This window comes from Rattus rattus, chromosome X, assembly GCF_011064425.1.
Source record: "Rattus rattus isolate New Zealand chromosome X, Rrattus_CSIRO_v1, whole genome shotgun sequence".
NCBI classification, from domain to species: domain Eukaryota; kingdom Metazoa; phylum Chordata; class Mammalia; order Rodentia; family Muridae; genus Rattus; species Rattus rattus.
The window spans coordinates 86,782,784-86,807,413 of record NC_046172.1 but is presented as its reverse complement, the minus strand read 5'-3'; the positions used below and the strand labels follow the sequence as shown (position 1 = coordinate 86,807,413).

General features: G+C 40.7%; 2 protein-coding genes across 2 annotated transcripts; both read left to right on the top strand.

The window, feature by feature from the left end:
* Nucleotides 1-1,953: 1,953 nt before the first annotated feature.
* Nucleotides 1,954-2,388, top strand: LOC116888882 (vitamin K epoxide reductase complex subunit 1-like protein 1). Its single transcript, XM_032890145.1, has one exon. It carries the CDS (start codon nt 1,993-1,995, stop codon nt 2,383-2,385), a length of 393 nt encoding a protein of 130 aa, XP_032746036.1. The 5' UTR covers nt 1,954-1,992; the 3' UTR covers nt 2,386-2,388.
* Nucleotides 2,389-11,056: 8,668 nt separating this feature from the next.
* On the top strand, nt 11,057-23,205 carry Taf7l (TATA-box binding protein associated factor 7 like). The gene is made up of 12 exons (XM_032889442.1): nt 11,057-11,257; nt 14,489-14,567; nt 15,234-15,367; nt 16,347-16,476; nt 16,690-16,745; nt 18,573-18,614; nt 19,323-19,395; nt 19,830-19,931; nt 20,313-20,552; nt 20,726-20,838; nt 21,131-21,190; nt 23,003-23,205. The coding sequence occupies exons 1-12, from the start codon at nt 11,057-11,059 to the stop codon at nt 23,045-23,047; spliced, it is 1,275 nt and encodes a 424-aa protein (XP_032745333.1). The 3' UTR covers nt 23,048-23,205.
* Nucleotides 23,206-24,630: the final 1,425 nt, after the last annotated feature.

The following is a 24,630-nucleotide window of genomic DNA, read 5'->3' as shown; positions in this document are numbered from 1 at the left end:
CAATGTAAAAAGTCCCTAGTTAAAATTAAGAGATGCAGACTGGGGCCTGGCGAGATGGGTCTGTGGTTAAGAGCACTGACTGCTCTTCTAGAGGGCCCAGGTTCAAATCCTGGTACTCAGATGGTGGCTCACAAACATCTGTAACTCCAGTTTGAAGGGATCCCGCACCCTATTTTGACCTCCACTGGCACCAGGCACACATGTATGCACACACACACACACACACACACACACACACACACACACACACACACACAATCCTGAAAGTTTCAAACTATTAGAGGAAAATGGGAGCTTTGTAATATAGACATAGGAAGGACTTCGTGAACAGGACTCAAATAGCTAAGGAAATAATGTTAAGAGTTGACAAATGACAATCATAAAAAATAAAAACCTCAAAAAAATTAGTAGAGTGAATTAATAGACTTAAATGGGAGAAAAGTTTGTCAGCCATTATCCAGACTATGTATAGACATATTCTCAAGACATTAAATACCAATAGAACAGCACCACCACCACAAAAACACAAACCGATAAACAGCAAAGGAACTGAACAGATACTTTAAAAAATGAACACAATAAATACATGGAAACAGCACATCATCTTTAAATGCAAATCAAAACTACATTGAGATACTATTTTACTTCAGTGAGAGTGTCTATCAACAAAAGAAAACACAAACTGGCCTACCCAGGAGGCTGTCAATAAGATTGTAAGTTCAAAGCTTTCCCAACTACAGAGTGAGTTCACTATCAGCTGAGCAACTTGGTGAGACCATGTCACAAAGTAGAAAGTAAAAAGCAGTCCAGACAAGAAGTTGCATGTATGATGACGTAGGTTCAATTCCCCTGCACTGCAATAACAAGAAAGTGCAAAATAAAAACTCAGCTTCAAGCCAGGCAGTGGTGATGCACACCTTTAATGCCAGTGCCCAGGAGGCAGAGGCTGGTGAATCAGTCTGAGTTTGAGGCCAGCCTGCTCTCTGACAGAGACAGTTCCAGGACAGTCAGGGTCACACAGAGAAACTCTGTCTGGAAAAAACAAACAAAAAGACTCGGTTCTGCTGAGCAGAGGTAGGAGGACTGAATTCAAAGCCAGTCGGGTTCATAGCAAGTCTGAAATCTGTGTGAGTTATACGGTTAGTGAAATTATGGCTCAAAAATGAGAGAACACACTTCTCTCTCTCTCTCTCTCTCTCTCTCTCTCTCTCTCTCTGTCTGTCTTTCTCTCTCTCACTCTCTCTCTCTCTCTCTCTCTCTCTCTCTCTCACACACACACACACTCACAGAAACAGCAGATGTTAGAAAGGATGTAGGGGGAAATGAACCCAAACCCTTATATATGGCTGGTGGATATGTAAATTAGTATAGCCCATAACATAGAATTTAGTATGTAGATTCATCAAAAATTCAAAATATAGCTATCATATGAGTCACTTATATAGTTCAGAGTAAACACCTCCTAAATTCAGGTTACTTTAGTATAGATTTGCCTGTATGTTCATGTTTTAGCTATTCATAATATCCAAGTGTTAGAATCAGCCCATAAACAGATGGATGCATAAAGAATGTATAATACAATATGGAATTTTATTATTCTTTTGTTCATTTTAAAAGAACAAAATTATGTCTTTCACATAAAAAAAAGATGTACGGAAACGGAGACATCATGTTGCACAAGATAACTTAGCCTGATAGGCAAGTATCGTGTGTTTATGTGTTTATTTGCACATGTGGAGTTTAGGGGAGAAAAGAGATGTGGAAGGAAAAGGGGAGGGCTGGGGTAGTAGCTCAGTGGCACTTGCCTGGCATGTACAAGGCTCTGGTTCACTCCCCAGCACTGCAAAAATGAGATAGGAGTTATTTAAAAATATCTAGGGCGGCGGCGGAGGCTGTGGCAGCAGCGGCAGCGGCTGGGTCTGGCCCGGACGGGCAGCGGCGTCTGAGGTGGAGGCGGAGGGAGGCGGCGGCGGCGGCGGCGGAGGGGGGAAGATGGCGGCGCCCGTCCTGCTGAGAGTGTCGGTGCCGCGGTGGGAACGGGTGGCCCGATGGGGTCGAGGATTTGGTCTTTTGGGTTCCATTTTTGGAAAAGATGGTGTATTAAACCAGCCAAACAGTGTCTTTGGACTTATATTTTATATACTACAGTTATTCCTTGGCATGACAGCCAGCGCAGTTGCAGCTCTGGTCCTCATGACCTTCTCCATCGTGTCCGTGATGGGGTCTTTGTACCTGGCCTACATTCTGTACTTTGTGCTGAAGGAGTTTTGCATCATCTGCGTCACCACATATGTGCTGAACTTCCTTCTCCTCATCATCAACTACAAACGACTGGTTTACTTGAATGAGGCCTGGAAGCGACAGCTGCAGCCTAAGGAAGACTGACGGCCAGGGTTCTCCACCCAACCGTCTCCAACATTTCTTGCATTAAGTTTATTTTACAAGTTTTTTTTTAATTCACAACAGACACTTTCCCTGAGAATCTTTTTTTTTATCAAAACATTTATATTGTTTATTTTTGCCAAGAAGGTTTATAATCCCTCTTATTAAGATTCTTTTTTTTTTTATTAACTTGAATATTTCTTATATACATTTAAAGTGTTATTCCCTTTCCGGTTTCCGGGCAAACATCCCCTCCCCCTCCCCTTCCTTATGGGTGTTCCTCCCCACCCTCCCCCCATTGTCAGCCCCTCCCCCAACAGTCTAGTTCACTGTTTCCTGAGAATCTTAAACTGATTTTTTTTTTTAATATTGTAAATTAGAAGGGGCCCTAGCTATTTCCTGCGTCAGTCTTCATTTTAAATCTGGATACAAAAAAAGGATACGCCGAGCCAATCAAAGACAAGCTTTACCTTTACCTTGAAGATGTTTCTGAGATAATAAAATGTAGCCCTAGCCCCCGGTCCTCAACCGTAAAGTGAGCAGCCATTGCTAGTAATTCTTTAATGTGTATAAATTCAATTTCAGGTATAACAAAATGTGATCATGAACATGAAAATATTTTAGAATAGATACTGTATTAAATATTGCCATGTTTACAGTATGTAATATGTTTTTAGCCGATGGATTTAAACCTGTAGATTCAATTAGAGTCCATTCGTGTGATATTTGTAAATAAAGGTAGAAACATTGGATCCACTCCTGCAGAACTTACTGTACAGTTTAGTTGAAGAGTAGCGAGGGACTGTCAGCTCCCCGGGACTGGTAAACAGTGGAGGGAGTAGACGCAGACAGACCATCTTGGGAAACGTGCTGACAGCCCTGGTGCAGTGTTGACAGCAGAAACAGGAGGGTGGTTGGTTCCCTTCCATCTCCTCCTCTGAGAGGAAGAAACTAAGTCTGAACATCCAAGTCAAGCTTGACTAGTCAGAACTGGATGGATCGGACCTTACGGGATGTCACGTGACTAGACCTTTTAATTCCAAGGATCTCAGGACACTGACCGTGGGAAGTGGATGTAGTCTTTGGAGAAAAACTGAAACCACTATGGCATTTCTGGGCAAAGCCTCTTACACAGTAGCTGACCTCAGTAGAGGTGTGTTCCCTCGCTTCCGGTGCCCGTGAGCTCAGCAGTATTAGACTGAAGCTGGCACAAGCCAAGTGCTCCGAGGTCAGTCCAGAGTGTCTCCCCTTGTCCTTTCTTCTTGCACTAAGGATTGTCAGTAAGTGTTTCAGAATCACATACTGAATTTGTAAACCTTAGGGCTGTCGTGAGGAACCGTTTGCTGACTCAGAAGAAACACGACACGTAGAAAGATCTGGAAGAGAAATGTGGAAACTTTGTCCCACTCCGGTAGCCACACAGAAGCAGTGAGAAGAAACCCAGAGGTGATCTGAATAAACCCTGGTGGCATAGCGCCTGTGTTTCTCTGGTTAGCATCTTAAAGGAGATGTTAAAAGTGCCTTCTGTCTTAAATCTCAAACCAAATCATTCTGTGTGTTCAACTGGGGCAGAAGGACCCCTCCTCTCCTTCCTCACCGCGAAGCAGAGCACTTGCATTCTACCAGAAGGGTCTGTGCGGCCATTGTATTACTCGGGTTGAAAAGTGGCAGTGTTTTTGTTTATAATTTGGTTAATATGTTAAAAAATAGGAAACTAGATAGCAAATTCTGAGACCGCAGTTGTGGGGCAGTTTAAGACCTTACATCGTCACTGATGTACCATAGGATTTCTGGCCCGGACAGCTATAAAATAGGAATTGTAAAGCCCTCTTACTTAGGAGGTTCCGACCAGTGTCTTAACAGAGAGCTCAATTCCGATTTCATCAAAGGTGTTTCCCCATGAATGTGAACATTTCCGTGACTATCTTACTGTGTACGCATTGCTGTTGTCATCTGAAGTAGTTAAAGGACGTCTAGAAAGTACTGAATGGGATTTATGGTAAACCAAGTCCTCTTTGGAGAACTGTACAGTGAGGTCATCTCATAGCCCTGTGTCCAGGTCTCCCAAGGCAGTGGAATGGCTAATAGCTGACTTCTGCTGCTTACATATCAAGGCTCTGCTAGACATGTCCCTTGGGTCCCAACTCCAAATGACCTGTTCCGTCTTTTGTCACTCAGCAGAGTGGCTTTAAAGCTTGTCTTGACATTACAGACGTCTCCAACCCTTACTCAAAATGTGCGAGGGTTCCATCCACCAGACCCTTCGAGGCTTCCCTTTGCTTTCCTAACTCTTGGGAGTACCGCCATTATTGGTTGTTTGTTTGTTTGTTTGTTACATTCCTGTGACTTAATAGAATGAATACCCCTTTCTCACTGAGAGTTAACAGGTGCTGTTGCAAAAACAGCATTTGCTGACCAGTGTGCTCTTGCTTGTGTGGTCCCATCACTTGGGATTTAGATGCAGGAGGATCAGGAATTCAAGGTCATCCTTGACTACATAGCAAAATAGAGACCAGCATTAGCTACAGGAGACCCTATCTTTTTGAAAAAAAAAATTTTTTTTTTTTGCTAAAATATATGTTCTCTGTAAGTGAGCCTGTTGTGTTTTATTTGGTAGTTTTGCCCTGAGGGAATTCAGGCTTCTCTCTGTACCTTCTATCAAACTTAGTGGAGTGGGGGAGAAAACACTGTGTTATAAAACTGCTAATACTGTTCTGACCGTTTCAGACTGAGTATTTAAACACTGAAGAAGCAGGGTTTGGCCGGACCTGGTGACACACACTTGACTGGCGGCCCAGCACTTGGGGAGCAGAGGCAGGAGGATCTCTGAGTTCTAGGCTGCCCTGGCCTAGATAGCTCCAGGACAGCCAGGGTTATATAGTGAAACCCTGGTGCAAAAAGCTACCCACAGACTAATAATGAACACTGCTAGTTGGCTTACAGGAAATACGGAGAGGCAGACTAGGGGGGAAATGACTCCTACAGTAATTCTGTGCTTCATGGGTTTGAAGTGATCCTAACAAAGGAAGCCTCTCACTTCGTAGCAACAATATTTGAGGGAGTAAGAGAAGTTCTGGCTAGGTATGCTCCAGGGCCTGTGCTTGGCTTGTGGGATTTCCCTTGGTCCTTTCCCACAGCTAGTTTCTGTCAGGGAGGGTAAACTTCTGGTACAACTCAGGTTTAACTGGTTGCACTAGCTGTGTGCCAAGAATTATTTCTGTTCCATTTATCCTCTCCAGCTCTTCTCTTGTGGTTTTTGTTTTGTTTTGTTTTTAAAGAGACACATGATCTTTCTCTGTAGCTTAGGCTATCCTAGAACATACTATATAGCCCATGCTGGCTTCAAACTTGACATTCCTCCTGCCTTCGCCTCCCAAGTGCTAGGATGAGTGGTTCAAATTCATTATATATAAGGAATGGTGAAAAGCATTGACTTTTTTTCATGTAAAGAGTCGAGTTTGAGGGGCCAGGGAGGTGACTTAGCAGTTAGGAGCACTTGTCATTCTTGCAGAGGACCCAGGTTTGGCTCCAATCACCCACATTTCTGCTTAACAACCTTTATTTGCACCTCCAGTTCCTGGGGATCTGACACCCTCTCCTGGCCCCTGAGGGCACTGCATGCCTATGGTGTGTAGACATACATGCAGGCAAAACACCCATGTACGTAGGAAAGTATTTCATTTGGTACAAAAGGTCCTTGAACCTGTGAGGTAAGATATAGAACAATAAAATTAATATTGTTGCTTTTTTCTTTTATTTATAATTATATTCAAAAGACTAAAAGTACAGCCAGGCATGGTAACACATGCCTGTAATCCCAGCACTTGGGGAGTAGAGGCAGGAAGACCAGAAGTTCAAGAGCAGTCTGGGCTATTTTGAGACCTTGTCTCTAGAAAGACAAAGCTCAAACCACAGAGACTGCTCAGCAGTTCCTTGCTAGGCCCCAGCTGGTACCACAGTTGATTCGATGGGTACTGGGAGGTGTGGTGGGTGACCTGCCCTTGAAGTCAGAAGAATGTCAGTGAAGTTCCCCACTGTCATATCCAGGAACCTGTCTGAGGCTGTGAACCTCACCCCTCCTGTTTCCTCCCAGTGCACATCCATCAGTGTTCCTGCCCCTCTCCACCTTCTAGCATTTTCTGCAGTACATTCATGAATCCTAATTTTGTAAGAACCCTGAGTCAAAAGAGCAGAGTAGGATTCCAGGCAATATGACCAAACACACCCTCCCCCTTCTAAACTAACTGGCCCAGGAGAGGCGAAGTGTTACGAGGCTGTATTGAGCATGGCCTAGATCGTAGGTGTGTATGACCTGTGAAGTATGTACCATCTAAAATATTACTCCTGCTTTGAAAGCTCCTGAGTAAACATTCGTGTAAAAAGTAGTTCACTGGGAAGATTCCCTCTTTAATATAGATAGAAATATTCTTTATCAGAGATTTAGGATACCATTTTGCTAACTGGTAAATAAAAACAGATGTAAATATGAAAGAATGTTTATTTGTTGCACATAACTTTTTTGGTATAAAATAAATGTAGACATTACCTGTGAAAAAATAAAAAAATAAAAAAATAAAAATATCTAGGGTAGAGCTAGCAAGATGGCTCCACAGGTAAGTGTTTGCTGCCAAGTCTAGTTACCTGGATTTGATCCCAGATCCCACACAATGGAGCAAGACCGCCAGTTCACACCAGTTCTCACCTGACCATATGAACACCATTGCAGAAATGTAAAATTAAAGAAAAACCCCAAACACCCCAGTATCTAGGATCTATATGGATCTGAAAAAAAATTAAATGCCAAAACCAAAAACATCTAATCAGTAAGGACCAATGCACTGAATAGGTAATTTTCCAAGGAAGAAATACAGTCAATCAGTATTTGAAAAAGTGTTCCATGATCTTAGCCATCAGGAAAACACAAATTAAGATTGCTCACCTCATTCCAAATGACTGCCATCAAAGAAACAAAGGTTGCAGAGAAACCCTTTGATTCACTACAGCTAGAATGTATCTCAAAACACTAAAAACAGAAATGCCATATCATTTGACTATAGTCTTCTATACCTGAAAGACTAAAGTCAACAGAGCAGAGAGATCCTTGCACATCCATGGTTATTGTCGCATTATTCAAAACAGCCAGGAAAAGGTATCAACCTGATGCCCACCAAGAGATAAGTGGATAAAAATGTGGTACACATACATGAAATGGAATCGTATTCAGTCATTATAAAATGAAACATATTTTAATAAAAATGAGATCATGGGATAACAAAATGAAGTCATGACATTTACAGGAAAATGAATGTGACTGGAGATCATTACGTGAAATCATCCATACTCAGACAAATATCACACTTTCTTTTATATGCAGAACATAGATTCAAATTTATATATACAAGGGCTGGAAAGATGGCTCAGCAGTTAAGAGCACTTTCAGAGGACGTCAGTTCAGTTTCCAGAACTCACATGGTGACTAACAACTGTCTGGAACTTCAGTTCTAGGTAATGTGCTAGGCGCCAGACATACACGTGGTGTGCACACATGCAAGCAAAACACTCATATACACATAAAATAAACAAGTCAAAAAGGGAAATTGCATACATGTATTTTGTGTTCAGACATGCATTGGGAGTCATTAAAGTGGAAAGGGGATCATAGGAAGGGAAGAAGAGATCTTAAGAGGAGAACAAAGAGTAATGGGATAGATGACGTTGTGGAGGGAGGGACTATATGGGCAAAAGAAGGGAGCCAATGTGGGGTGTGGGGGAAGTCAGAGTGGAAGTGAGCAAGTGGAAACAATGCATAGTGACACACACACTTATGGAAATGTCAATACACTATTCTAAAATTTATTTTTTAAAAAAGTCAATAAAACACATTCTGCTCTGAAAAAAGTAAAGGGGGGAAGCAGGAAAGGTGAGATTGGTGAGTATACTAGAGAGGCAGAGTATGATCTGTGTAGAGAAATGCACATTCAAACTGTTATACTGAAACCCATTACATTAGGGACAATTACTATGCTACCAAAATAAATTCTCAAGCAATGCTTTTAGGAGTATTACACTTCTAAAGAAGCTGCTACTACACTCCCCTCTTCTATCCAAAAACTATTTCATCAGATATTTTTGCTAGAACACTATTTATCTAATATTTATAGCTATTTTTTTAAAGTTCTGAGCAGTTTTCAGTGTAATTTAGTGTACATAAATAGGAATAAGGAAAGTAAAGAGAAGGGTTGACACATTGCAATAAGGTCAGTACTTTAATTTTAAGACAATTTATAATTGTTTATTATGTGTGTCTGTGTGCACATGAATGCAGGTGCTCTAGAGGCCAGAGGTATCAGATTACACAATGGAGTTGAAGTATCAGATTGTGCACAACCTCATGTGGGCTCTGAAGTGTGGTTCTTCGCAAAACCAATCTTTGCTCTTAATTGATAAGCCATCTCTCCAGCCCCAGGTTCAGTATTTTAGGTTGCAAGTTAGATTTGAGAGTTCTAGCAGCCATCATAATCTATATTGATGGATTCCAAAACACGCCAAAACTTTCTTTTGAAGTTTTAAAGATCTGATAATGTAGCTTCATTGAATATAAAAACCAAGTATATATCTAGAGGAAATGATTTCAGGAGTTTGTCAAAAAAAAAAACACTTTAAAAATAAGCCTTAATTAAGTGTTTAAGCAGTAGAGATAATAAAATGTTAGGCAACAAAATGTCTTATTGGTGTCACTGTCTCTTTAAGGGAAATATATTGTTGCATAATTCTTGAACATTCTGGAAAACTCTGGTACCACGTGACAAAACTCGACGCCATTTTAGTCCCCCACCAGACTCTCCCCAGTTACTGTGGGTCATGGAGCGCGGTGAGGAAGCACCCGTTGAGGGTGCTCCGACTGCCGGAGCTCTCACTGAGGCAGTTTCTCCATGAGGCAGTTTTTGATGGAGGACTGGGGGCCCCATATTTCTGAAGCCCCTTAACGGATGACCTCCAACATCTGAAAATGTGGGCCCCAAAGAGCCCCAAGTTCCTATCAGCCTTGGCGCTGAAAGTGCTTGCGACACATCTGAGACTGGAGGTGCTCGAGGCCTGATGATTCCTGTTCCCTAGTAGGGCCGAGCCTCATAGGACCCGCCCAGTACAGCCCGTGCAGAGCTCTTCAGAAGGCTATGTAGGTGAGTGGCTTTGAAATGGCCTTCTACAAAGGGAACTTGGAGGTCAAAAGGTCCCTCTGGTGTGACACCCCATGGGGACACGGTTGAAGCCGCAGCCTGGCCTTGCTGACAGAAAGAAATGGCTGATCCGGCTGGACCTGATCTTGGGCCCGGGGTAGCAGCGAGGGGCAGGAGACAGCGGGGACAAATGGGTGAGATGAGCCGGGGATCATGACACCCCTCAGCACCGCTGGTGGCAGTTTGGGGCCTTGGCAGGGTAGCACGGTGTCGCCCCACAAACGGAGGGACCCGTGAGCCCCGAGAGGAGGCCCAGCCGCCATAGGGGCTTCAGCCAGGCCTATGTGGACCTTGCTGAGGAGGCTTCCGCAATGGTTAGTCAGTTTGGGGCCTGGGAGGGGGTGCCAGGGCGTGGGGGATGAAGGGCAGGGACGCGGTGAGCTCGGGAGAGAAATTGGTAGTGGGGGGGGGCGGGAGCCCGGAGGGGCGTGGGGACGGATGAGTTGACTGCTTGTGGCAGTTTGGGGCCTGGGGGACCCCCACAGCACCGCTGGTGTTAGTTTGGGGCCTTGGCAGGGTGGCACGTTGGCGCCCCACAGGAGGAACCCGTCATCCCCGAGAGGTGAAAAGGTCCTCAGGCGCAGCTGCTGTAGGGGAGGTGCAGGCTTCAGCCTGGCCTATGTGGGCCTCTCTAAGGAAGCTTCTGGAATGGCTAGTCAGTTTGGGGATGGGCGGGGCGGCCAGGGGCGTGGGGATGAAGGGGCAGGAGCGTGGTGAGCACCGGGAGAGGAAGTGGGGGGGAGGGGTAGAGGACGAGTGAGTAGACCACCTGTGGCAGCAAAGGGCCTTGGCAGGGTGGCACGTTGGCGCCCCACAGGAGGAACCCGTGATCCCCGAGAGGTCAAAAGGTCCTCAGGCGCAGCTGCTGTAGGGGAGGGGCAGGCTTCAGCCTGGCCTATGTGGGCCTCTCTGAGGAGGCTTCCGCAATGGCTAGTCAGTTTGGGGATTCGGGCATGTAGTGTTTAACATCCTCGCCAAGTGACAGACTAGGGGGTTGAGCATGTGCTGTGCCATCTTGTGTGTGTGTGTGTGTGTGTGTGTGTGTGTGTGCGTGTGTGTGTGCGTGCGTGCGTCCCAGGTCCTTCAGGTGGACTCAGGTCCCGCCCCGCCCCGCTCCCTGCCCCCACGTATGAGTTAGTGGCTGGGGTTTGAGGACGCCCCGTGACCTGTCCGCCCGTGCCAGCCTGGTTGCAGCAACGGGAGCCCGTGCACTGGCTGCGCACGCAGGCGCAGGCTTGCCAACTCACTGCCTAGAGGCTACACATGGCCTGGAGGCCTCGAGGCCCCAGCCCTCTGATTGACTGGCGGCCTCGGGGGAGGCGGGGCTTGGGCGGGGCTTGGGCGCCCGCTACATTTAAAGCCCGGTTCTCTTCCACGCTCCGCTCCGACCTCTCAGAGATTCCAAGCTCCCTGAGTTAGGACCTCAGCCAGCAGGGATGCCCAAGAAAAAGTCCCGGCCAGCAGCGGCAGGTGAGCCGGAGGACCACCAGGCTCCGGGAAGGTGGGAAGGTGGCTCCTCAGCATCTTGCCTCGCCCGGGTTCATGGACCTCGAGGTGTGAAGGCTCCCGTGGCTTTGCAGGGATATTTTTTCAGCACAAATGCTCAAAAGCGGGAGGAGCGGAACTTTTTCAGTTGGGTTTCCCCAGGGAAAAAAAAACACTCTCCAAAGGGCAGCACAAGGTTCTGCGCTTTAAAATTAAAATGCGGGACCAAGTTTGGTTGTCTGGAGCAAGGGCTTTTGGGCTCTCTGGCTACACCTTTCCAATTGTCCCGCCGGAGGGAGATAAGCCAGATGTGAGCTGTGGGCAGCGGTTCTGTTCATTTAATTAGGCTTCCGAGAGTGCCTCGTGGAATTTTCAAAAACAAATTAAGAAAAATGAATATTTCTTGGAGGAAAATAGGTTCATTTTTTAAAATAGATAGTTCTTTTCGATTTTTTTTTCTGCCTTGGTAAAGTTCGTGTTTAAGTCAGATCTTTTTTTTTTTTTTAATTAACTTGAGTATTTCTTATTTACATTTTAGAGTGTTATTCCTTTTCCGGTTTCGGATAACATCCCCTCCCCCTCCCTTCTTTATGGTGTTCCTCCCCATCCTCCCCCTTGCCCCCCCCCAACAATCACGTTCACTGGGGGTTCAGTCTTAGCGGGCAGGGCTTCCCCTTCCACTGGGTGCTCTTACTAGGATATTCATTGCTACCTATGAGGTCAGAGTCCAGGGTCAGTCCATGTATAGTCTTTAGGTAGTGGCTTAGTCCCTGGAAGCTCTGGTTGCTTGGCATTGTTGTACATATGGGGTCTCAAGCCCCTTCAAGCTCTTCCAGTTCATTCTCTGATTCCTTCAACGGGGGTCCCGTTCTCAGTTCAGTGGTTTGCCGCTGGCATCTTTTCGATTTTTAAAAACTATTAAAACTTCTCAGAGAGGTTTTTCCCTTTCTCTCTCTTTAAACCTTTTTACTGGGACTATTAACAAAGAGATAGTATACTTTAAAACCTTTTGAGTTCCTAAAGTTTTATTCTGTAAAAGAGGAGTCGCCAAAAAGGCGTTAAAATGAACGAAATGCCCTAATCTTAGTTCTGCTGAGGAGCCTAAAAAATAAGACTGATCTGTGAAATCTTGCTTAGCAGCTTTCTCCTTAAATTCTGTGTGTGTATTCCTGGTCTTAAGTTTTTTCTGTTTTCTCTCGTTAAGTGGTATATCCAGCCCCAAGGTTATTTCATTTACTTTTTACTTTCAAATTTTGCCCAAGTATGTATTAATTGTGCAAAGGGGTTTCATTGACATTTTCAGATATGTATCAGTAGGGGAGCTCTTGAGCTGTCTGTGCACGCATACCAGCAGGCACAGGCCTGCAAGCACGCACGCAGGCACGTACGCACGCAGACACACACGCACACGCACACGCACGCGCGCGCGCGCACGCGGCTTAGAGACTGCTCGCATGGCCTAGAGGCTTTGAGGCTGGAGTTTGACTGGCAGCCTTAGGGAGTCATACACTTTTTTTTTTTTTTTTTTTTGGTTCTTTTTTTTCCGGAGCTGAGGACCCAACTCCAGGGCCTTATGCCTCGGTAGGGCAAGCCACCACTGAGCTAAATCCCTAACCCCGTCCTTACACTCTTATGTTTATTATTCATTATTTATATACATGGGTGTATATTTAAAAGTAGTAAAACAAATAAGTATCAAAAATAATGTATTCTCTAGCCCCTTCCTGGGTCTTTTTATAAATTCTTGCACTCTTTGTACTTTATAACAACTTTTAAAATTATACTAAGGGATTGATTTTTAAAATATTTTTATTAATTGACATTCTGCATAATGTATTTTGATCATATTTATACACCTTCCTCAACTCAGATCCTTCCTGACTTTCCTACAGATCTAATTTTGTGATCTTTTTTCTTTGCAGTAAATGGTAGTAATGAATAAATGAAGTCATACTTTAGGTTCTATGCATACCACTCAAGGAATTTATTCCAAGAAGCTAGTGTATATGGTCTGGATATGTAAGCATGGGACTCTTAACGTTCTCTCCGTTCTCTCCAGGGAGTGCTGAGCAATTGCAGTTGAAACATACAAAAGCTTCTTGCTATCCCATGGTCTCTGTTTAATTACTACTGTTAGTCTATTTGGATGACTTAAATATTGAAAATTAAATCCTTTTTTACTTCAAATCAGTGTATCTACATATAGGTTCAGAGGCCATTTAGTTTGTTGAAATTTACTATTTTATTTGACAGTCATTTCACAATAGCTTAGTTATTCATCAAATAACATCGTGCGTAATTTGGATTGACTTTGGAAATGATGACTTTTAGAAGTCAGATGCCAAATAAAATATTACTTAACTATATGCACATTTTAGTGAGAATCATGGATAAGTTTTTATATAGCATAACCAATACTAACAGAGATGGTCAGCACAGTGAGCAAGAGGTTTTCATGACCTTCTTCTTTTTTTTTTTTTTTTTTTTTTATGAACTCAAAAACAAGCTATGAGTTTAAGGCATGAGAATCTCATGAAATTGAGGAACAGTTCATATTAATTCTGCCACGGTAATGGTAACTTTTATACCTCAGAATACATATCTTCAGTGCAAAGTGTAGTTCTGCGAGATAACATTTGTGTTTTTAGGCTGCGAGATAACATTTGTGTTTCAGGCTATAAAAGATCAGAACATTTCCTTCCCATAAATCATATTCATTAAGCAGTCTTATTAGAGTGCATATTCTTCTCACAATCTTTCTTTCTTCCTGTATATACTATCAGTCATGTGGGTTAATTCTCTGGCAAAACAACTATGACAATTACGGATCATCCACTCACTCACTATAAACATTAACAGCTGGTTTTCTGGACAGCCAAGGTAAGATTGTTCTAAAACGTTTTCTGTCCTCTCAAAAGAGAGGTGCTTGGAGGGATTACCACTATATACCTGCAAATTCCTCACCAAGCAAGGTTATCAAACTCATTTCAACATTAGCTTGAGTCTTTCCCCATTGATAACCATGCTCAAATATTATTTCATTTATGAAGCTATGATAGAGATGTGCGGGAAGTTATTATTCAAGTACAGTTAATTAATATAGCTAGTAAACCATAGCCCAGCCTTCCAGTGGAAGGATAGCAGTAAGAAGTAGAACTGAAAGGCTGGGAGAAAGCACCAACTGCAGTTCTAAAAGATAATGTCAAAATTGCATAGACTGTATCTAGCTTGACTTATACAATGCATGGTCTTTCATGGTACATAGCATAATTAATATTTGGGAAATGTAAGGTTCATTTAAAGGGAAGACTTGCCTTGAAATGTTTATTCCATTAGCTTTCACTTAGACAATCTTTCTGATTTTTAATTTTCCTCCCTTTTAGGAACAAGCTTATGCTGTCAGGAAAATTATACATTCTAGAAATGCTGCCACAAAGGATAAACTAAAAATTGGCTTTTCTCGTAAGTATTTAATATTAATTCACAACATATTAAACAATTTGCTACAGATTGCTATGTGCCAGACATAGGAGTTCTGAAAAAGAATAGAGTATGTTATCTTTCCAACTTTAGACAACATACAAATCCAATGTTAAAAGTGACAGCCTTTTTAAAAAATTAATTTATTTACTTTACATCCATATTACAGCTTCCTTTCCCTCCTTTCCTCCCAGTCCCTTTCTCTCCTTTCCCTCCTCCCCTCCCCCACCCCTCCTCCATTTCATTTCAGATAAGGGGGGCCTCCCATAGATATCAGCCCACCTTAGCATATAAAGTTGCAATAGGACTAGGTACATCTTCTTCTATTGAGGCTAGACAAGGCTCTTTTATTTTAAAAGAAATGTATTTAAATGAATGCTATTTGCTTTTGGTGATGACAAGAAAACAGTTGCTGTCTTTCTAATCTTTGCTACCATTAGAAAGAAATTTACTTTTTAATTAGTAAAATACAATATGAAAAAGCAAGCTATTTTTTCTAGAAGTTACTAATTGAATATTGATTTGTAGCCTTTAAAGAAATAGTAAGTTTCACTGAAGAAATTGCCTCTCACATAAGTCTTCATTATTCAAATTCTTGGAGATTAGAGAGTTCACTGAAATGTCAATATTTTTTCTACCTTCCTTTAGCTGATGGACATCATGCAGTTGTTCAAGTAGAAAATGTTTCACTGCCTGCTAAGCTGGTTAATTTGCCTTGTGTTATTGGAAGCCTGAAAACTGTCGATAGAAAAACATTTTATCAGACAGCGGATATTTCTCAGGTATGATTTTGTGAGATACGGTCTCATATATCCCAGGTTAGCCTTGCACTCAGTATGTAGTTGAGTATGACTCAAAACTTCTAATCATTTTGTCTTCAACTATGAAAGGCTGGGCTTACATGCATGCCTTTCTGCACTCAGGTGTACTGAGGATCTTAGGGCTTTGCGCATGCTAGATAAGCACTCTACCAACTAAGTGATATCCCAATATCCACAAAACCTTGTTTTGCTTTTGCTTTTTAGTGATCATGCATGCTAAGGCAAGTGCTCATGCATGCTAAGGCAAGTGCTTGTGCATGCTAAGGCAAGTGCTCGTGCATGCTAAGGCAAAGTGCTTGTGCATGCTAAGGCAAGTGCTCTACCTGCCATTATGCTATTTCCCCTCCATTGGGTTGATTTTCCTAATCTTTTAGTTCTCGTAGCTTTTGTGGAAATCATAAGTCTCTCTGGCACTATTCCTACTACATGGTAAATGCTTTGGTTTTTGGTATCTGTTACTTAACTTTTCATTTCTTTGCTTTTACAGACTCCTGATCCCTATTTGCCATTTATAATGGCTCTCAATAATTTAAAAATAGGAAATGGCTAAGGTCTTTTTCTGCACCTTCTACTAAAGCAGTATGCTAACTGAAGAAAAATTGGTTCTTACTCATCATCTCTGCTGGTGCTTTTTTTATTTTCTCTCTAATCAATGCTAAAATGTCTGCATTTCATACTATGCCTTCTGCAATGGTAAACACTGGGTAACAGTGGAATTTATATATCATGTTGATGGGAGAGAGGGAGAGCAGGGAGAGCAGGAAGGAGGGAAGGATGGGAAAGGGATATAGTAAAGAGAATCTGAATGTATATTGCATACTACTTGGCTTTGGGAAATGCTGGGAATCTTCTGTGCTCCAGATTTATGGGGGTATGATCATGATTTATTACTAACCAGTATTTGGGCAATAATCAAATTCTTTGTCTGTGCTCAATGTAGATGCTTGTATGCAGTCCTGAAGGTGAGCCTCATTCTTCTCCTGAAGAACCAGTTATCTCTACTGGTCCTACTGTTACTGGACATATTGAAGGGAAGGCAGAGAAGAAAAAGTATAACTGGAAGCATGGCAGTAAGTCACCAGTCCGTTGCTCATTCTGGCTGACTACACTGATCTCTTGAATTGCAAGTCACTATGAACCAGGAACCTCTTACCTGGTTCATTAACCTCTTATTTTTAAAGAAAAAAGTCATTCTAAGAGCACAGCATAGTTCTTTACCGAATTCGTGTAGCTATAGGACAGTCTTCAGTTATATGGTATGTTTCATCATGTTTTTATTTTAGTTACTCCACCACTTAAGAATGTCAGAAAGAAAAGGTTCCGGAAAACAACAAAAAAGGTTAGTCTCATACAACTTACATTTCTCCAGGGTGGATTAGAGGAGGATTAAGAGGGAGAAAAGATTCATTTATATATATATATATATATATATATATATATATATTCAATAAATTCCCATCATATGTTGTGGCACCTACCATAATCTGAGCACTTTGGAGGCTAAAGGAGGAGGATTATGAGTTTAAGGAATCCTTGGCTGTTTCTATTTCTATTTTGATCATGTCTCAAAAATGTAAAAATTTAAGAATATGCCAAATCCACAGCATTATGAGCAGTTGGGACTACAGCAGTAAATAAAAACAGACCCAGTTCTTTAGGTTACAGGCTCATTGTTAGGGGTTTAGAAGAATCATGAACTTGACATGCTTTCAGTTTTCAGCTCTATAGATTTAAAGTCAGGCATGTTGGTTTACACCTGTAATCTCAGCATTTAGGAACCTGGAAGCAAAAGGATTGCCATTAGTTGAAGACATCTTGGGCTACATTGCTAGTGCAAGGATAGCCAGGGATACATAGGGAGAGTTTTTTTTTTGGGCGGGGAAAGAGGGAGGGAGGGAGGGAGGGAGGGAGGGAGGGAGAGAGGGAGAGAGACAGGGAGACAGAGACAGAGAGAGAGAGAGAGAGAAAGAGAAAAATTGGGTGGGAGTGAAACCCTCTATTCTTACATCAGGTGAGCTATAGGAAGAGTACTATACCTTGGGTTCATCTTAAGAATTTAATGAAATAATCAGATGTTCATATGAAATTGGAAGAAATAGAAATAGAAGTTTGTTGTGTAATCTTTTCACAGTTTACCCTTTTGTAGCTTTTTTTTTCTTTTCTTTTTTTTTTCTTCAGAGCTGGGGACCGAACCCAGGGCCTTGTACTTGCTAGGCAAGCGCTCTACCACTGAGCTAAATCCCCAACCCCCTTTTGTAGCATTTTACAAAGCTATAGAACAATACCACAAATCAAATGGTCATCATTGCAATTCATCCATCTTAGGAAATACTGTTTTATATTCCTGCCAATAATATATGACTGGTCCAAATTCTCCACCTCCTCTACCTACATTAGATCTTGTCATTATTTTATTTTATTCTACTAGTTCTGATAACTGTGTAGTAATTTTATTGTGTTTAATTGTATATGCATAGTTTATTAATACCTTCAAAAAGTTGATAGCTTGAGGGCTTAGCCCTCTTCACAAGCTCTTCCATACAGCAAGACTTTTAGTTTTGACAAGACTTAATTTATTGATGTTTTTAAGTATCCTGCTTTTTTTGTTAAATCTAAGGAGTCTTTGTTTATTCTAGATAATAAAGATTTTCTCATTCATTTTTTTCAAGTTTTAAATTTTATATTTATGCTTGCAATCATGATTCTCCTTTTCCCGTTCTTCTTCCTCTACCCTTTCCCTCTCCTCTTCCACCTCTTCCTTAGTGTTAGATATTGTATGATATTGTTTATGGGTTCCTTATTTTTTCCACTGATCCATGCATCAATCTCTCCACGGATACTGTAATGTGGTAAATCTTGAAATTGGAAGGTTGATTGCTACCACTTCATTTTGCTTCAATATTGTTATAAACACTTTAGAATCTGTATCCTTCCATATGAATTTAGAATAAACTTGTATGTGTAAACAGAAAACCTTGTTAGAATTCTGAAAGAAAGTGTGTTAAATTTGTAGATCAACTGTTCTAATTTATGTGTTAACTTTGGTTTAATAACATGTGAGTGAATGAAAGTTATTGTCTACTAAGTAAAGTAGTTAAATATAGTTGTAGTCGTAAATAGAACAATCAAAATATAACATTGTTCTTTGTTGTACTTTACTACATAGCTCCCAGATGTCAAACAAATGGATGAAATCAACTTCAGTGAGGTACAGCATTGGTCATAATCTTCGTTGTTTACTTTAACATGATACACACATATACATTTGCTGGGTTTTATTCATTGAGTAATAATTTAATGTTCAGTAATAACTTCTAGGTGAAAGGAGAAACAGTTTTGCTGATGATACCACGAGTCACAGACTGCTTTTTCACCTTTAGTTTCAGTTCAAAAGCTATTCCTTGGAGTTCAGGATTCAACTGACTAACAATTGGTTGAACTAATCAAAAGCCTTGTTTCATATTTGTGTCATGATGAGTTAATCGATGTAGAGTAATTGCTTAAAATTGTATTCCAGGGAGAACATGTAGATAGGATCTAGTTTTGTAGGAACATTTTAATAAAAAGATGGGACAAGGAAATCTTGGAGTTTAGATTTTAAACCAATCATTTATAAGTAACTAACATTGAATTAGTGCTCTTTTATAATATGAGTCAAGATAAATAATAAAACATAAGCACTTGAAATATTTTCCACAGAGTTGTAGAAAGATAAAATTCAACATCTCAAGTGATTTAATTGTGAAAAATGAACTCTCTACAAAAAACAGAATAGCACTATTTAAGTAGGACTTGGATTGGATAAGCATGTAATAAGTCCCAATCATTTTAATTCAATAATATATAGGAAAAGGGTATTTACATAAAACAGTGTGCTAGATGACATTACCGGCATTTTTCCTCTACTTTGCTTCAGTACACTCAGTCTCCAAGTGTGGAAAAGGAAGTGAAGAGACTGCTATGCTCAGATGCTGAAGCTGTCAGTGTCCGTATCCTTTATAGCAAATACTTTTCTTATAGTCTGCTTCATCTTGTGTAAATGTGCTGACACATTGCACCTCTGGTTGGTGATTTCACTTTTGTTTGTGATGTTTGGGATCAAATTCAAATATACATGCCAGGTAAGCCGTGTTTCACTAAGCAGCATGAGTAGTCTTTCAAGTGTCTGAGCACCAGTTTTGAAGTGTCTAACTTAAGATTTTTGAAATTTGATTTTCTAGATAGAAACAATAATTACAGACCACGGAAGTTTATTTATGTGTGTAACTTAATATAAGGCAGTTCTCCACACCAGGAATGCAGCTACAATGATTCAAGTTTGGCCTAAATTAGATATTAAGAGCATTTTTAGTTAAAGAGCACTTCCCTTTCTACTGGGTTCTCGCTCTCTCTTCTGCTTTTTCCTTGACTGCTATCCTCTCAGGCTGGGAAGTTGTTGCTGATGATGATACTAAGGAAATAGAAAGTCAAGGGTGCATCTCAACTACTTCAGGAACCCCACAGATGGGTGGTGCTAGTTCATCAGGTAATTTATCGAAAACAGGAGGAGCTTCAGAATACGGCAAGTGCTAACTGTGTGAAAGATCCAGTCACAAAAGATGCCTTTGTCCTTCATCTTTATTGGTCTTCCTGTGCTTCTAGGGTTTTAGGTTGGAATTCTAATCTCCTGTATGCCCTGGTATTCAGTTTCCTATGAGCCCTTCTATTCTCTAGGCATCTTGCTAATTGAATACATGGATGACTGTTAGTATCTCATATTCCTTGTTCTTATTTTACAAAGGGAATGATCTTTCCATAGGAAAATAATGTATAAAAGTCACTGGTTGCCCAGTGAATTTGATGAAAAGGTTATGATCACTTGTAAAGTTTCAGATCAGTTCAATGTTCCCTTGCTTAAAATCAATAGAATATGATGTGCTTCGGGAGATGATGGGCGAGACTGGCAGCAATAGTAATGATGTGGAAGATAAGAATAGCAAAATTGAGGATGAGGATGAGGATGATCAAGAGGATGAAGATGAAGATGATGGAAATGAAGAAAAAGAGGAGGAGACAGACAATTCTGAAGAAGAGTTAGAAAAGGAGCTGCAAGCCAAATTTATTCAATCTAGCCTCCATGAAAAAGAACAAGATTACACTTCAATAAGTAAGTCAGGAAAAGATGAAGGAACTGGATAGGGTGGGCGGCAGTATTATAATATGACAACTTGGGACATGCATTATCTACAATGCTTAGTTTTAAAAGGCCCTTGGACTTGGACTTGATTCATAATTTAAAGTTATACTTACATAAAAAAATCCTTTCTCTGCCTTTTTCAGTCATGGAAATTCAGAAACTGATTCATATCAAAGAACAAAAGCTCCAGCAAATTTATAAAAAAGCCCAGCGACAGAAGGATCTCCTTCGGAATGTGGAAAACTTGACCCTCAAGGTAAGTTCTTTTCAGCTCAGATATCCTGATGTCTTCCTTTCACAGACCCATCTGTATTTTTACTCATGCCGTCGCTGTGTGGTTCATTCACGAACCTAAACAACTTCTTAGAAATGTCTACTAAAACATCCCTGTTTTATTTTATCTGAGTAATTTTTAAAATCGAAGCAATTTTAAGGGAGAAATGGTACCGGGTGACCTGAGACAATGGCCAGTAACAGTTCCAAACTGTGTTTTGTGCTTCTCTTCCCTTGAGGTACATTTTTCATCACTGATACAATTTTTTTTTCAGAGACATTTCCAGAATGTTTTGGAGAAGCTTAACATACTGGAAAAAGAGAAGTGTGAGCAGGTAAGAAGGATATTTTTAGAAGGATATTTTTAAATAAATATTTTGCTATGAAGAACTCACCTACCTCTAATCTAATTTCAGGCTGTGTGTCTCACAAGAACAGCATTGGAGTGAGAAAGCAGGGTAGATGAACCTTTTTGAAAGTCTGTTCATTCAATAGTCATTGAATACCTGTGGAGTGCCATGTAGGGTAGACTAGGAAAGGTGGATTTTAGTCTTAAGTGTGTTTAAGAAACTCATTGCTGAGTATGAAGGAGCAGAATCAGATCTAGCTTAAGCTTTTACTTTAAAATTTTATCGTGTGTGTGTGTGTGTGTGTGTGTGTGTATGTGTGTTACATGATATACATGGGAGGGAGGGGTCTGGAAAGAGGGAAGGGGAGGGGGTAATATAATCACAAAGATTTTATTAAAAAACTTTAACATAAATTCATTTTGAGAAAAGACTATTCCACTTGTTTTATCTAATCTCTTACAAACTAACTACAATGGTCTTTTTTACCATGAACTATGACCTCTGTATATTTTTCATAGAAGCCCAGATTCTTCTTTTCCTTTTTTTGTTGGATAGTTTTAAATTTACACTTCAAACGTTATCCCCTTTCATGGTTAACCAGTCCATAAATCCCCAATCCCATCCTCACTCCCCCTTCTTCTATGAGGGTGCTCCCTGACCCACCCACCCACCCCTTCCCGCCTCCCTGCCCTGACATTCCCCTATACTGGGGTTCCAGCCTTGGCAGGACCAAGGGAGGAGCCCAGATACTGCACACATAGTCAGTTTTGAGCATGTTCAGTTTTAAGCTTCCCTTTATAAGTGTGGACACTAAAAGACATCATGCTCACAGCAATGGGCCTGAGTTATCCATGGTGAGACTGTTCTTTGGAACTCTGCGACACTACAATTCCAAGTAACAGTTGCTTTTTGGTCTACATAAATAAATATTACATGAAGTGATGCATTTTAAGATTGTAAATATCCTGTTTCCCTCTGGTTTGTGATCTGAAACAGTGAGGAATTATTTAATATGAGAGGTTTTCTTTTCTTTGTGTGTCAGTTTATGGGGTTTTTTTTTGCTTTTGTGTGTGTGTGTGTTTTGGAGAGTTTTCTGAATTCCGGCTACAAGTCAAAACTCTAATACATTCTGTGAATGAGCTGCAATCCTATGATTATGAGTTGTATCTAGGGACTGGTCACTCTAACTAGAATCTTTTACCTTCTTAATCTATTTTCAGATTTGGGACATTGTCATTGAAAGTTCAACTTTGTATGAACCAGGAATTTTTAATATCAGAGGCCGCATATCAATAATATATTCTTTTCAAAGAACATTTAGATTTATGTTTACAAAAAAGAGTTAACCAATAACAGTAGAACATGTGGGGACCCAGCTAAAGGACCGCTGGGATTCAGCACCATCGCAAGTTGAATATTTGGGAGTCCAGACAGGAACGCTAGTCAGTAACAGTTTTTTCCTTTGTTGAACTGTCCATTTTTTAAATGGATAGTTTGGTTTAAAGTGGAGGGATTAAACTATAAATGTGGATGATGTAGGCAGCCTTAAGAACTTGAAACAAACTAGCTGAGTGTTATATTACATCTCAAAAGTCACACAAATGCCTATGGTATTATTTTTTAACCTTTTAAATATCTCCAAGGGTTTGTACATGTTTTGAAGTGGTACAGAAAGAGCTTTGTCATGCTTTTGAAATTGTAATGAAGGATTTTTTTTTTAAAAAAACAAAGCTTGGAATACCAGAAAAAAAAACCTCACAGAACTTTTATAATGTTTCTCTGCTTCTCTCTCCTCAGATTTATCACCTACAGGAACAACTGAAATGTTTCCTGAAGGAGTAAGGAAAGCCTCAGCCTAGCACACAAAGTGGATTAACTTTCCAGATGAAGACTCGGGGACCACATACTTCTGTCCCTCTAGTTACTTTGTTGAGTATTTTTTTCTAGTTAGAGTAAATTTAAGGATCATAGTTATATAGAAGGAGACATATATAGAAGGAGTTACATAAATGCATAATAAGTTTAGAAACCCCACTAAATAGGGGATTTTGTTTCTTTTTGTCAATTTGGGATCATATGTATGCATTTCTTTATCTTTTACTCCATGGTACCATGAGATCATCCAGCCATCTTTGTCAAAGGTTGATGGTGTACCTTAAAAAGATCCATAGGTGTTTTACGTAAGTTAGCTTTTCAAACACTGTTTTAAGTATTTCCTACTGTATTGAAAATAATCAATTTGTCAGCAGAAGCAGAAGGTCAAATTGAAGGCCAGCCTGGCCTTTATTGTAAGACCCTGTCTCAAAATAAAATTAAATTAAAACATGAAAACATCTCTAATTTCTAACAAGGGTTGGGTCCTGTCACAATTCTTCAAATGCCTACCTCTCAGCAATTAAGTACTAGGTCGTGCCCTGCCTTTCTCAGGTTAAAGGCTGCTTGCCTGCCCACAGATGGTTTCTTGCTACTCCTCTTTGCTCTATGAGTAGGTATTGAGGGCTGTGGCTGGTTGTTATTCTTTAGCTAAGAGAAGAGTCAGAGGAAAGATATTACTCTTATTCTAAGTCTTCTCATTGTAACTCCCATAAGAAAAGATTAGTAAATCTAGATTCCTGTAATGCCTTTAAGGCATTAACAATACTGTAAGACTTTAACAACTCTGGATTTCATAAGGGTTTTTAAAGCTATGTGATTATTGTATTCTCGTATGTGTACTTTAAGGAAAATGATGTTTATCTTAAACAAATGGCTGTGCTTGTAATCAAACTCAAGGCCCACACAGGCTAGGCAAGTACTGTGTCGACAAGCTAAACCTCTTACCCCCATTGATCTAGAAGAATCACACTTATATTAAAACACAACAGTAAACTCTACCTTGGTCCATTTAGGTTACCATAACAAAAATACTATAGTTTTCTAAATTTATAAGTAAAACCAACTTATTGCTCTGACTCCTGGAGGATGAGAAATGTAATATTAAAGCATCAACAGACATGGTCTGACCGCCAGATGGCATAAAACCTGACTTATACATCATGGCTTCTGAGCATCTTTACATGGAAGAAGGAGCAAAAAGAAGCCTCCAGGTCTCTCTTATAAAGGGTATTACTCAGGCCTTCTTGACCTAATCACTCAAAAGCTCCACATGTTATTGTAGGTAGGTAATGTTTTATTGGGCAGACACACTCACAGTAACATTTTCTGATAGGAAATGACACAAGATGCCATTAATAGAGAGCCTATTAAAAGAGTCCTTGGGATACAAAACAGTCTATGTCTTTTTGAAGGAAGCAGACCATCACATCATAACTATAACATTTGGAGAGCAAAATGATGGAGGAGTACAAATGAGTAGCTCCAGTGTTCGAATTAAATATTCATGTAGTAGAAATGAACACATGGCTGCAGCTGCAGCTCTAGCTACC

What these genes read in the sequence shown, in the direction of transcription:
- LOC116888882 (XM_032890145.1), top strand. Translation starts at nt 1,993, where the DNA reads ATGGCGGCGCCCGTCCTGCTGAGAGTGTCGGTGCCGCGGTGGGAACGG.
- Taf7l (XM_032889442.1), top strand. Translation starts at nt 11,057, where the DNA reads ATGCCCAAGAAAAAGTCCCGGCCAGCAGCGGCAGGTGAGCCGGAGGAC. An exon ending in TGCTGAAGCTGTCAGTGTCC is followed by an intron (nt 19,396 to 19,829) that starts GTATCCTTTATA and finishes CTATCCTCTCAG; the next exon opens with GCTGGGAAGTTGTTGCTGAT. An exon ending in TGGAAAACTTGACCCTCAAG is followed by an intron (nt 20,839 to 21,130) that starts GTAAGTTCTTTT and finishes TTTTTTTTTCAG; the next exon opens with AGACATTTCCAGAATGTTTT.